At 40.1% G+C, this 12,065-nt stretch overlaps 1 protein-coding gene across 2 annotated transcripts; it reads right to left on the bottom strand.

The window, feature by feature from the left end:
• Positions 1 to 19: 19 nt before the first annotated feature.
• LOC106918631 (uncharacterized) lies at positions 20 to 10,405 on the bottom strand. 2 transcript variants are annotated; one of them, XM_014988536.2, is made up of 13 exons: positions 10,273 to 10,405; positions 8,240 to 8,386; positions 8,049 to 8,106; positions 5,881 to 5,953; positions 5,509 to 5,612; positions 4,055 to 4,144; positions 3,496 to 3,567; positions 3,344 to 3,400; positions 3,163 to 3,241; positions 3,023 to 3,079; positions 2,820 to 2,919; positions 1,737 to 1,847; positions 20 to 1,215 (listed from the first exon to the last, which is right to left on the bottom strand). In XM_014988536.2, the coding sequence occupies exons 1-13, from the start codon at positions 10,281 to 10,283 to the stop codon at positions 1,200 to 1,202; spliced, it is 975 nt and encodes a 324-aa protein (XP_014844022.2). In that variant the 5' UTR covers positions 10,284 to 10,405; the 3' UTR covers positions 20 to 1,199. The 2 variants fall into 2 exon arrangements, with proteins under 2 accessions (XP_014844022.2, XP_014844021.2); XM_014988535.2 differs by having other exon boundaries at positions 10,160 to 10,354.
• Positions 10,406 to 12,065: the final 1,660 nt, after the last annotated feature.

Consider the following 12,065-nt stretch of genomic DNA (forward strand, 5'->3'; position numbering starts at 1 on the left):
CGCAAAAGAAAAATCGGACGCCATTGCTACCCTGGCTTTAATAAATCTGTAGTGGCTTACTGCCCTCTGGTGGTCAGATGCTGTCATTAACAGGCTGAAGTACATCAATTTGAAAGGTACAATAAAAAACACCACCATCGGGTGTGAGGCTTAAAAATGGAGACCTAGCGAGTTTATGAGACTGAGTCTGTTCTTATATTTGCAAAAAAAAATAGCTGATCCAAAAAAACGTTAAAAAAAAATCACTGCCGAGGTGCGCTAGTTGTCTCCACATAGTTCTGTTAGCGTCTGGCGCTGGGTTGTTCCTCACATGCAGACTGGATAGGCATGCACCGGTTTGGGATTCCTACACAGACCTCCAACTTGAGTAAAACTAATATAGTTTTATAGCATTTACTTTAAAGAAAGAAAGAAAAAAAACACCAACTATAAATGTGAATGTGATCTATTATTTGGTGCAACAAACAAAGCCACTAGAATAACAATTCTAGAGTTATAATATGCATAACATTATTTTTGATAAATAGATTTAAGCAAAAACCTGTTAAGTTTAGTTACCAATAATCTCAGTGGACTATGAATCTATGCAGTTATAGAAGTTAACTATTAACTGTACCTCACTGATTTTATTACCTTTGGCATCTGCCTGTCGACTGCTTTATTGTGAATTTCCCAGCTGCATTTTTGAAATCCACACACCTTAATAAAAGCACCATCTTTTAGCCACAGTACAGCAACAAGTGGGGGAAGGGCAGCACTAAGTTACTCCTCTCAAAACTGTACAGTCAGTTAAATAAAAGGAAATGAAACGCTACATTGTCTGTTGTGACTAATGCACCGTTAAACGCTTTGGGTCTTAATGAAGCCAAGGTCATACTACACTCAGGTATATTCCTCACATTTCAAGGATTGGATTGGTAGCAGTACGGGGTTAATTTTAGCAGTTGTATGACAGAAATTTGTGGAGGTAACTTTTAGAAACCCTGATACAGAATCTTATGTATTTCTGGGTAAAGAGAATCCAGTTGTACCTTTAAGATTAGCTGTAGAACATCAACTTTAAACAGGAGTTTACTTTCTGTTGTCAAAAGTATTTGTGTGCAATACTGGAAAAAAAAAATTATACATGTTCCATTTAAATATACATTATGTACAAAAGTCAGTATGCGTTATTGTCGAGATGTCTTTGTTCCGGGTGTTTATGTTTCCTGGTACCTGGTGGGAAAAACAAGACGAGGACGAAAAGTGAGCTGAAGATGGAGGAGGAGTGAAATTAATATTTAGCCTAATCAAAACACACTTATAAGCAATTCAATAAAAGTTGGTTACATTGTAGCTTTTTAAAATAATGCTAAATTGATTTTATTTAATAAAGTAACGTTTTATTGCTAAAATCTGACTTCAAATCTAACTCTGGCAAACGTAGATCTGAATGCTTAAGTTTACAAACAAAGGTGGATGTTCTGAGACAAGATTTACCGTCGAGATTTCAACAAGTTTTTAATTCCTCCCTGTTGTTTCAGCACAAAAAATACAGACAATACATCCTGGTTTGCAATCACTTTTCTCTCCTTCTGACACGAACAAGTATGGCCACTTCTCCCCTATCTAGCTGCGATCAGCAGTAGCTAATTGTTTGAAAACCGGTTTGAGACGTCTCACTTTTCTCCCACACACACACACACACACTCCTTAACCGACTTCCACCATGCGTTTGTTTGCGCGACTTCACTCACTCTGCGTAGTGCGAAGACAGATCGGTCAGGGCTCCTAGAGAGCTCAGCTGCTCCTCCAGAGCGGTGATCCTCAGCCCGATGTAGCCGGACACCAAGAGCAGCAACAACATCCTGCGAGAAAAAAAAAAAAAAAAAAAAAAAAAGGAAGGCATTACATGAATGCAAGCTTCGCATTCTACGAGTTACAACCCCAAGCTGTGCTTTCACTCTCAGGGTTAAAGCCGTGAGATCATAGAGTGCTGATTTTACCAACAATAAGATATCAGTTACATCCATCTTTGTGGCGCACAAGTATGGATGTGCGCCACAAAGATGGCGCACATCTTTGTGGCGCCATCATCACGGCACGTTCAGAAAGTTGACGTGCCAGCACGGGTGTGTATGTTTTAACATTTCCAAGCTCAAAAAAGTTTGTCAAAAGATTGTTTTCTGCAAGAGTCCGCATTACCGAGCCTCAATCACATCACTGTCCTCTGTGATTAAAGTATCTAAAGTTTGTTCTTGCGGAAGAACTGGACTTCTTTAGTTAAAAGGCCAAATGTCTGACTCCTCCATGACGCACACTCAGTTAGAAATGTGCAGTAGTCAGCAAAAAAAAAAAAAAAACCTTTCGCTGATGGAGGTGGGAAAATATTTACACCCTTTGATCTGACATGTTGTATTTTATTAGGCCTTTAGGTTACAGATCAAAACAAAGCAGTGCAAGACTGAAATAGCAGGAACGGACACATGGTTTTCAATTGTTTTTGTATAAATCTAAGTCTGGCATAAATATCTGTTCTGCCACCATTAGTCTGGTTAACCTTCAGCACAATTTAGCATCACCTTCAAACTTCACTTAGTTTGAATGACTAATCTCACCAATTGTGTGCTGTTACTTTGTGTCCCACATAAAATCCTACATTGAAGTTTGTGAATGAAATGAGTGTTTCAGCTAATTCATTCCACGCAACTGGCTGTCGTACTTAAATTATCTGCTGACTGGACAACTTGTGACAGAGTTAGAGCCAGGAGACGGATGGCTTTTCAAACAAACCGAGAAAGTTTGGCTCGGCTTTAGCAGACTTGTGCGGTGTTACTCACAGGACCAGGAAGACATGGAAGACGACTCTTAGACTCAGAACTTCTCTGAAGAACAATAAAAGCGTAACTTTCTCAAGGAACCTCCAGATCCACGACCCGGCTAACAAGGAAAAAAAAACAAAAAAAAAAATTTAAAAAACGAAAGCATCAATAAAAATGTCAACGCATCAACAAGTCAGGAGTCATTACTCGGGTTTTCTCACCTCTGCCATTTTCATTTGTGAAACCGCCTCCCTGCGCGGTCTTGCATGTGCCGTCAGCTGCGGAGGAGACACAAATGCGTTGTTATACGCTGCGGCGACGTCGACATGCTCTCTACTGCAGTTCAGATCGGCCTCTTTACCTCCACCGCCGATCGGAGAAACGCTGTGGTTGAGATCGATGTTCTCTAAACTGTCCTCTAAACTGGAGAAGCTGGAGGTCTGTGGGCAAAAAGATTTGCGGAGGCTGAGAGTCGTTTTTTTTTTTTTTGTTTGCTTCTGGATTCGCGCCGCCTATAAAAGTCTCCTGAGACGCAGACTCACCGGATCATGCTCAAACTCTGCAGAGGACAGGTAAGGGCTGCTGCTTGGGCTGCTCTCCTAATGCAGCCGTTAAAAAGACAAAACAAAACAAAAACTGTGTTAAAAATCTGAAGTTTGCTTTTGCTCACCAAATGGGAGAACGTTTCATTTACCTGAGGCTGACAGCAGAGGCTTTGGAGGAGTTTGCAACAGGCACTATAGTTCCTCACTGATGCAAACATATACTGAAAGAGAAGAGAAAGGGTTAAATTTGGGCCAAAGCATGGCGTAGGGTTTGCTCTGCAGAATTAGCATTAATTTCTGTCTTCCCTTCTTCCCCCACTACTCTTTCAATGTTTGATTTTCATAGATTTTTTTTATTATTATTATTATTATTAGCTGGAGCCAAAACTGAGGGAGATAATGGAGTCAGGCCATAAATTTCAGTTCCTGGAGGAAACAAGTCTCACCTGATGCATCTCAAGCTCAAACTGCACAAAACAGCTCATAGGTGTTCTGTTAAACATGCTGATTGGCTTTCGTCGCCAATTACAAAAGGCATCGAAGTCCCAGTAATGGCAACTTTATCGGTTTCAAACGTAATCATATCTGGAATACATTGCTTCAGCTCCGCAACAACGACGCCGCCTTTGCTCAGGCGACCCCCGAAGCGATCTGCATGGAATACCAAACACTGTGCAGGTCTAAAAAGAGCGAGTGGAGGAGCCTGACCTTCTCTCCGCCAGATGTTAGCACGGACAGCATAGACAGGGTTGGGTTGTGTTTCTTTATCTCCTTCACACTGGAAATAGCAATCACCACCTGTATTAAAAAAAAAGAGCAGGTCAGTTCTGGATGCTGTGCTACATTTGAGTCACGCAACTAACTGGTGTATTTATCCAGCGAAGGCGAAACACCTTTGGGTAAAATAGAAAAGGTTTTTGTTGTTTGGATTCCCTGAAATATCATCACGCACTGATTTGTTGGAATGATGGAAGTGACGGTTTAAAAGGTTCACAAAATGGCATTCAATACCCTGAAGTAGATCTGTTATTTGTTTTTCTTAGTTTGTTGTTGTTTTAGGAAAGTAGAGGAGGTCTTAGCTGCTCTACCTGTTAGCTTTAGCTTCCAGCTAATCGGGATTTATATCCACTGAAGATGGCGAAAGAGTTACCAAAATGATTTGACCGCTTACAAACTTCTTCTGTTTTTCAGCAAATATGAGACAAAGATGAGCTGAGTAAACACATAATGATGTCTGGTTATAAAATGATGATTCTTTAAAATAAATAAATAAATAAATAAATAACCTGTGAAAAAAGTGAAAAGCTAATTGAGCCCAAAATCTAGTAACTGGTTGTGTCAAATATTTGTGACAACCGACTATCATGCTCGCTCTTCTTTTGCCAAGCGTGTCATTCGTTTTAAATTGAAGCATCAATTTGTTTTGATTCCAACTTTAACTAGGCCACTTTAAAACCTTCCAAAAATTGGGGAGGGAAAACTGCTGCATTTCCTCCCCCAATTTTATTTATACAACAAATTTTATTTTACACAAAAACTCCAACAGCAGAGCGGGGCATACACAACTTCGCACGTCACAGGCGTCACCTCCACATGATAAAAAGAAGGAAAAAAAAAAAATCTGAACTTTTATGTTGGGCTGTCCGACTACAGAAGACGAAAGCGAATTCTGTGGATAAATAAAGCTAAAGTCGGAGACTTCTTTAAAAACCTGAAATGCTCCACTTCCAGTAAAAGAGAACATATTTTCATGCTCATTAAATTAGGATTTTCTTCTCTATAAATCTCATTAGTCAGATTAAACGTACTTTTTGAAAATAACAGCCTATATGAAGGTATTAAACATGCTTTCAGTTAAGTCCATCTGTACTAAAAAGGTTTTTTATTGGTCTGATGTAATATTCTAATCATAAACATTATGTTTTCATTCGCTGCAAGTGGAAAATCATCAAAACCGGCAGAAACATCAGTCTGTGTGTGATTAACCTATATTATTAATGTGTTTCACTCAGTGAACATATCTAACGAAATAAGTGGAATTTTCAATAAGATTCAAATTTACCGACTGGGTTTGTACGTGAAACTTATTTGGCTTTTCGTCACATTTTTGACTTTTCTCTGACGTCCTTGTTACACGTCAAAAATGCACCAAAGCGAATTACCTTGGTCTCTTTCAGGAGCACAGACGAGTAGAAGCACACGTTGTTCTCCGAAACAAAGAGTTTTCCGTGATACAGGACCTCCCTCTGCAAGGAACAGGTAAACGCTGCAACAACAGAAGCGCATAAAATAAAAAAAAATTAAAAAAAAGAGGGTCACCGGGGGGAAACATGAGCACATCTGCTGAATCATTTATCCACGCGAGGCGCTTGCAGCTCCGCAGGACATTTTGGCAATCAAACACATCCGGAGGTCCGGCGATTGGAAAAGTAAGACAGCGGAGATAATTGGAACAAAAGTCAGGACGTGAAGTGGTTTTCCATAATCAATCGCCGTAAACGAGCAACAGACTTTTTGATTGCGAGAACACTCACTGTGCGTCAGCCTCTCCTCCGCCGGGATCTCTGGAAACAGTTTGTGGAAGGTTTTGTTGTACTTTATGCAGCTCTGTGGAGGAACACAAACAGCTGTTCAGATGTGTGGATGTTGAGCAGTTTAACCGAGAACCTTTTCCTTTCGACACAAAGTTGGACTCGGATCGGAAGTAACAAATACTCGGCTCGGGAGCAACGGCGACACTAGTGCGATCGCAGCTGATGACAGAGGACGTGCAATCTCTCTGGGAAGAAAGTCATTCATTTTGGTCCTTTAAACTTGAAAAGTAGCACACATTTGAGATCACTGCCAACACTTGAGGGATTACCTTTTTTAGATAATAAAAGCAATTATCTTTTATTGTTTTCACGCAGCGACGAATGCAGCAGCCTGCTGCAGACGGAGAAAATCACATAGGTTAAACTAAAAAGCGGGGGCTTGCCTAAAATACCTAACTAAATCTTAAAATGACATAAATAGGGGATGACACTCCCATTTTTATTCCTACTAGATTAAGCTTAATACAACCCACTGGGCCAATATAGTGCCTTTTTTCCTCCTGTGTCATTATTTACTTCTTATATTTTGACATTGGCATCATGTATGAAAAATCTGAAATCTACCATTTAAGATCCAAATTAATTTCATTTGTTTTTCTGTGTTTCTTTGTTTTTTTTTTTTTTTTAAGAAATAGGAACTTTAGAACAATTCAATTTAGTTCAACTTTTGTGAATGATGTGAATATATATATGTATATATATATTTTTATCCAGATAAGGCTTTTGAAACCGTTAGGGAAGTTTATAGACCCAGTCTAATATTTGACATCAGAATGAACAAATAATGATGACTAACATTAGTTCCTTTCTATTAGTTACTGAATAACAAGCCTGTGCGTCACTTGATGGCATCTGATTTAGGTCATTTATTCAATTGATACAGGTGTATGTTCGTGTGGGGCCACGTGCGAGTATCTTTGAGGCTGTTCCTGATTTTTTTTTTTTTTTCCTTTGGAGATCCTATGGTACTGATGCACATTCTTGGGACGTCATGCCGTGAAAGCAAGTCTTCAAAATGTCCCGCTTCTAAAGCATTTTGCAGAAAATGGGAGTTCATCTTGTCTGGAAACTGCTTCACATCGTCTCCTATACCAACCAGCGAGCAGCAAAGTCAGTCTGGGGTCAGTCAGACAGTCACTGTCGACGCTCAATTAATGTCTGAAATTTCCAGATTGGCAAACTTACTGAAGCGTCAGCTTTTTCAGAGCTACTCCCACCTGCAAGCGTCAGTTAGTGCAAAAAAAAAGGGAACTGGAGGGAAAACGATCGTTTGCTACTCAGTGGCGTCTACAAGGCTCACCGACAAAATAAATCTGTGCAAAAATAAAAAAACATGACATTTAAAATAGGATGAATGCGTGAGCAACCATAAAGAAAGTCAATCAAATTTGCTAAATGCGTTCTGCCTAAAGTTAAACTCGCATTCAGGGTCTTTTTGTGATGGCAATAAAATGTGAGAATTTGTTTTTGGTTTAAATAACTGGGCCTTTTTCATAAACAGTTCTTGCAGTTATGTTATAATGTCATATATCAATTTAGCATTTGTTGCATTTCTTTTTTTTTTTTTCTTCCTACAATCCAATATATTACTTCAATTTTAATTAAAGTGTCACTATTGTCATTTGAAAATAAATTTATTTTTTAAATTTATAGAATATCATCTGATTATCTCTATGTAGCACCCAATTATGTTCCGCCCTGATTACTACAAGATTTTCCTGTTCAGGTTTCAGACTGATGAGAAGTTGTTTTTGTTTTTTTAATGCCTTAAAATATTATTATATACTTTGTGTTTTTCTGTCAAATAAAATCCCAACAGAAAACGTTGGAAGATAAAGGTTGCATTGAGACAAAACATAAAATAACTGGGCCTGACATGTGATGGAAAATCTTAACATTTGAAATGTTTCCCCCTCCCCCCATTTCTTGACAACACAAGCTTTCACAGATATCACAAAGTGTAAATCTCAATTCAAGCTACATATCTGGGTCATAACTCTTTATGGCTTTAAAAAGGGGGGATGCTACAAGTTTACATATTTACTTCACGTGCAAAGAAAAAGGGAACAACACACTGAGGCGATAAGGAAAGTATGAATCCGACTTACAGGAGTGATGGTGAGCACATCCGATCTGCTGAGACAATCTCCTGCTGTGGCCTGGTCCCTGAAGTCACAAACGGTTTCGTTTCATTTGGATGGACGGCATCGCCGCACAATCTCAGAATAAGTGTGATGTTTTCTCTCAACTGGAACTTTTCTGGATGTCCGTGTGGTGCTGAATGCGTTGTGCACGGTACCTGTTGCCCATTCTGAAGCTTTGAATTAGCCGCCTGCCCTGCAGCTGCTGCTGCTGTTCGACATTCCCCAAATTCAGGCTCTGGCTCCGGCTGCACTTCTTGACGCTGCCTCTTCTCGTGAGAAGAGGGGAGAGCTCGTCCACAACTCTGATCCAGGAGGGGGAAAAAAAGAAACGTCAAAAGGGACGATCCGGCTTTTTTAAATGAGCCTCGCAACGGCTCAGATCGATATATGCGAAACAAGGTAAAGAAATGAAATCGCTGATGGGAACACGAGTTGGAGGCGCAGCATTTTTAGAGGCGTCAGCGCGTTTCAAAGCGGCTCCAGTGTGCTGACAGTAAACATCACTTCATTAAAACCTTCAGCTTCATCGTTCCGTCTCGGACAGAAACAGGAATTCGGCTCGTTTTACACTAACGCCTTGAAAAGCATCAACAAAGAGTCATGTTCAACTCTGCAGGAGCCACGGATGAACAGCAAACAGGCACAAGGAGAGTTGTTTCGTTTCTATGAATCCAGTGTAATGCGCCTGTCGGGTAACGCCGCTCTTCACAGCAGGTGTTTGAAGTGCCACAGCAGCGAATTTACAGCCCTGAGCAAAACTACTTACACCCTTTGATTTTTCCCCCCCTCCCCTTCATATTTTACCACTTATAATTCCACAAAGTTCAAATTATTATATTGGGATTTTATGTGACAGACCAACACAAAGGAGGGAATATGTGTGGACAAGAAGTAATAGCGTACATGCCGTTTGAATAAAAATAATAATAAAAGTAGTGAAATGTGCGACTTGCATTAGTACTCCACTTTACTCTCATGTCCATATATAAAACCTAGTAAACAGAGATTATCTGTTTATAATTTAACTTCAGCTGTTCTGTGATTCCCTCACAGGCTTGTTTCAGCAAATCAGCGAACAACCTGCATTGTGAAGATGTGGAAGTTGTGGAGAATTTAAAGCGAATCCCAAGTAAGTTAGAACATTTGCTGCTCATGCCGTTACAAATTCGTGTGTGCTTGCTCATGCTGTTGCAACTGTGGAGGAGCTGCAGAGTTTCACGGCCTAAGGTGAGAATTTCTGTGTCAGCTCTTAGCCATGTACTCGGTGAAGCTAAGAGCAAATAAAAAAAAAATAATAATTTCAACCACTTTTTTGGCCTATAAGCAAATGTCAAATGAAGACTGCAAAGTATGAGACAAATGTGCTTGCAGCGTCAAGCTGAGCAGAGGTCCACCTTCCGGCAGAATCACAACCCAAAAAGAGACACAGCTAAATGGCTTTGGAATGGGAAACCGTAGTCCATATGCTAGAATGGCCTCTTCAAAGTCCACTTAGATCAGTAGAATTAAAATGCAATGCTCTCCATCCAATCCGAGCTCCTTTGCGAAGAAGAACGAGCGAAGATGTCAGTGTCTAAAAGCCTGTAGAAATGCAACTCAAAAGAGCAAAAGAGGGAGCTTTATAGATTTTTTTTATATGTAAATAAACGACTAATTAAACCCTGCTTCTTTTTATTTTTCCACCTTCACACAACTTTGAATCGGCCTATATACCCCATAAAATCCTTGTAAATAGGTTGAAGCTTGAAGTGGTGACGTGACAAAACGTGAGAAAACGCGATAAAGTGCGAGAAGTATGCGTGCTTCTGCGGCGCTGCATCTCTGAGTTATTGCTAGTCGTTCTGCCGTCGCTGGGCAACAGCAGGGATCCCTGGAGGTTGGTTTCACTTTGAAAAACCAAGCAACGCAGAGTCTGGTCACATATATCTACCCAAGGACCAATTAGTCATCATAAAAGACGGACCTTACAAAAGGAGAGAAGCCTCACGAAAGCCTGGCAGCAATACAATAAGTACAGTTCACATTTAATTCATTCTTTTGTTTGTTTAAAAAAAAAAAACCCGAGAAATACTCACGAACTGCCCACTGAGAGTTTTCTGCTTTTCTGAGTCATGACAAAAGCAGACCTCCCAACTTCCACACAAAGTAGTCAGACACCAATAACACGACAGTGCGATGATGTTCTCACTTCAGACTCATTAGCTCTCAGCGCCTGGCGGTCCAGTGTTTTCCTTTTCCTGGAAGTCGCTTGGAAATAAGCAGGTGACGGAAAGAGAAGACTGCCCACTTGTTCAAGGGATACAGGTGGGGAGGAAGCGCCGTTTCAAACGAGCCAATCAGAGGACGACTGCGGAGGTAAAAGCTGTGACGGTGGGCGTGGCCTGCTACACGAGCACATTCAGAGACGGTATGTGGAGATGGCGGCGAACCTTCGCATGACAAGTCACGCACAAGCCTTTTAACCTGTTCGGCCTGCGCAGATAGGCATCAGAGTGATTGACGTCCCGCTTCTAAAGACAGTCCATGACTTAGCAGTTTTCTCAAATGCTTACACGAAAAGTTTCACATTCGTCAGTGAGGTAATCAAAGCTGATTATATTAAAAAAAGATCCAGCTGACTGTAATTATTATTATTTTTTTGTAATCAGATCTGTGTCGAATTTGTACCGTTTAATTTATTTTGTGTGTGTGTGTGTGTGTGTGTGTGTGTGTGTGTGTGTGTGTGTGTGTGTGGTTCCAGTTTTGTTTTTCTAGTTGTGTTTTAGTTTAGAAACAAAATATTATTTCACTTTCACTCAATTGAGAGTGCAATAATTCCAGCAGCAGTTTCCTCCGGCAGTTTGCACATCTGCACACATCTTGGTCCGTTCTTCTTTACAAAATACCTCAAGCTCAATCAACCTGCACGGAACACGTTGACCCACTTGAGTTGTGGATATATGTTCTTCAGACTTACCATAGTCATATTTGGGTAAGTTTATAATTGTTTAGGTTTAATATTTTTTTCTTTTCTTTTTTGCTTTTGGGTCACAAGCTTTGAACATTCCTGCTTTTAACATGACAGAATGTGAAAAGGCTACAGAGCTAAGAATACTTTTGCTGCATAAACAGACAAAGATATGAATACGACAAAGACTAGCGAAAACCTCCTAGTCTTCCTGATGAAACGGTAATTGATTAGCTTTTTCAGGCTTAATGGTTGACCAGTTGAGGTTTATTTTTTTTCCAGCACAGCTGTAGTCTGAACCTCAGTTCAGTTCAGAACACAAGATTCTTCAAACAGGGCATAGACACTGCAGGCTAATATGATGCTAGCATTTTTTTTTAATGAACCTCGTGTTTGTTGCTGTGACTCACATAAACTGTTGCTGTTGAAGATTTCAGTATAAATAACTTAATACAAAAGAAAGTGCAAAGCCATGGAGCCTGTCTTTTAGAGAGGAAGAGCAGCGTGATGAAGAATGCGCTGCGCTGTTTAGATAAGCATCAGTGAAACGATGGCAGAGAAACACAGACGTTCCACATGATGGCGTCCACTGCAGACACAGCTACTATGCCAGGGGTCATCTGGCAGATTCTCTGATTCTTCTCAACAAAATGATTTAGAAATTACTTAGATTCAGAGATAAAAGAATAAAAAGAACATATGTAACATTGCAAAACCAAAGAAAGGGTTTATCAGTGATGATTTTTTCAACCTTAAGCTTTTAATTGCCCATAATTCAACACTGCGACCCAAGGCCTCCTCAGGTACTTTATCTCAACACGGAATTTCTTGTTCTTCTATTTTTTTCTCTTTGTTTTTTCAAGAAGAACAACCTTGAAACCTTCTGGCTTTCTGAAAGATCTTGATGAAGCGGTTCAACAGCAGAAAGCAGGAAATAAAAATACTGTTTCCACCCACAGTGTCTAGTCACACAAGGGTGTGTGTGAGCATATCCGATCTTTCCTCTGTATCTTGTGTGAAGTAAAAAAAAACAA

The sequence above is a fragment of the Poecilia mexicana genome, unplaced genomic scaffold (assembly GCF_051168715.1).
Source record: "Poecilia mexicana isolate PSO_F unplaced genomic scaffold, ASM5116871v1 scaffold_17, whole genome shotgun sequence".
Taxonomy (NCBI): Eukaryota; Metazoa; Chordata; class Actinopteri; order Cyprinodontiformes; family Poeciliidae; genus Poecilia; species Poecilia mexicana.

Coding starts and splice junctions, on each gene's coding strand:
- LOC106918631 (XM_014988535.2), bottom strand. CDS start 10,197: ATGACTCAGAAAAGCAGAAAACTCTCAGTGGGCAGTTC. Junction 5,954..8,048: donor ATGTGCTCACCATCACTCCT/GTAAGTCGGATT, acceptor GTTCCTCCACAG/AGCTGCATAAAGTACAACAA. Junction 4,145..5,508: donor TGCTCCTGAAAGAGACCAAG/GTAATTCGCTTT, acceptor TTTTTAATACAG/GTGGTGATTGCTATTTCCAG.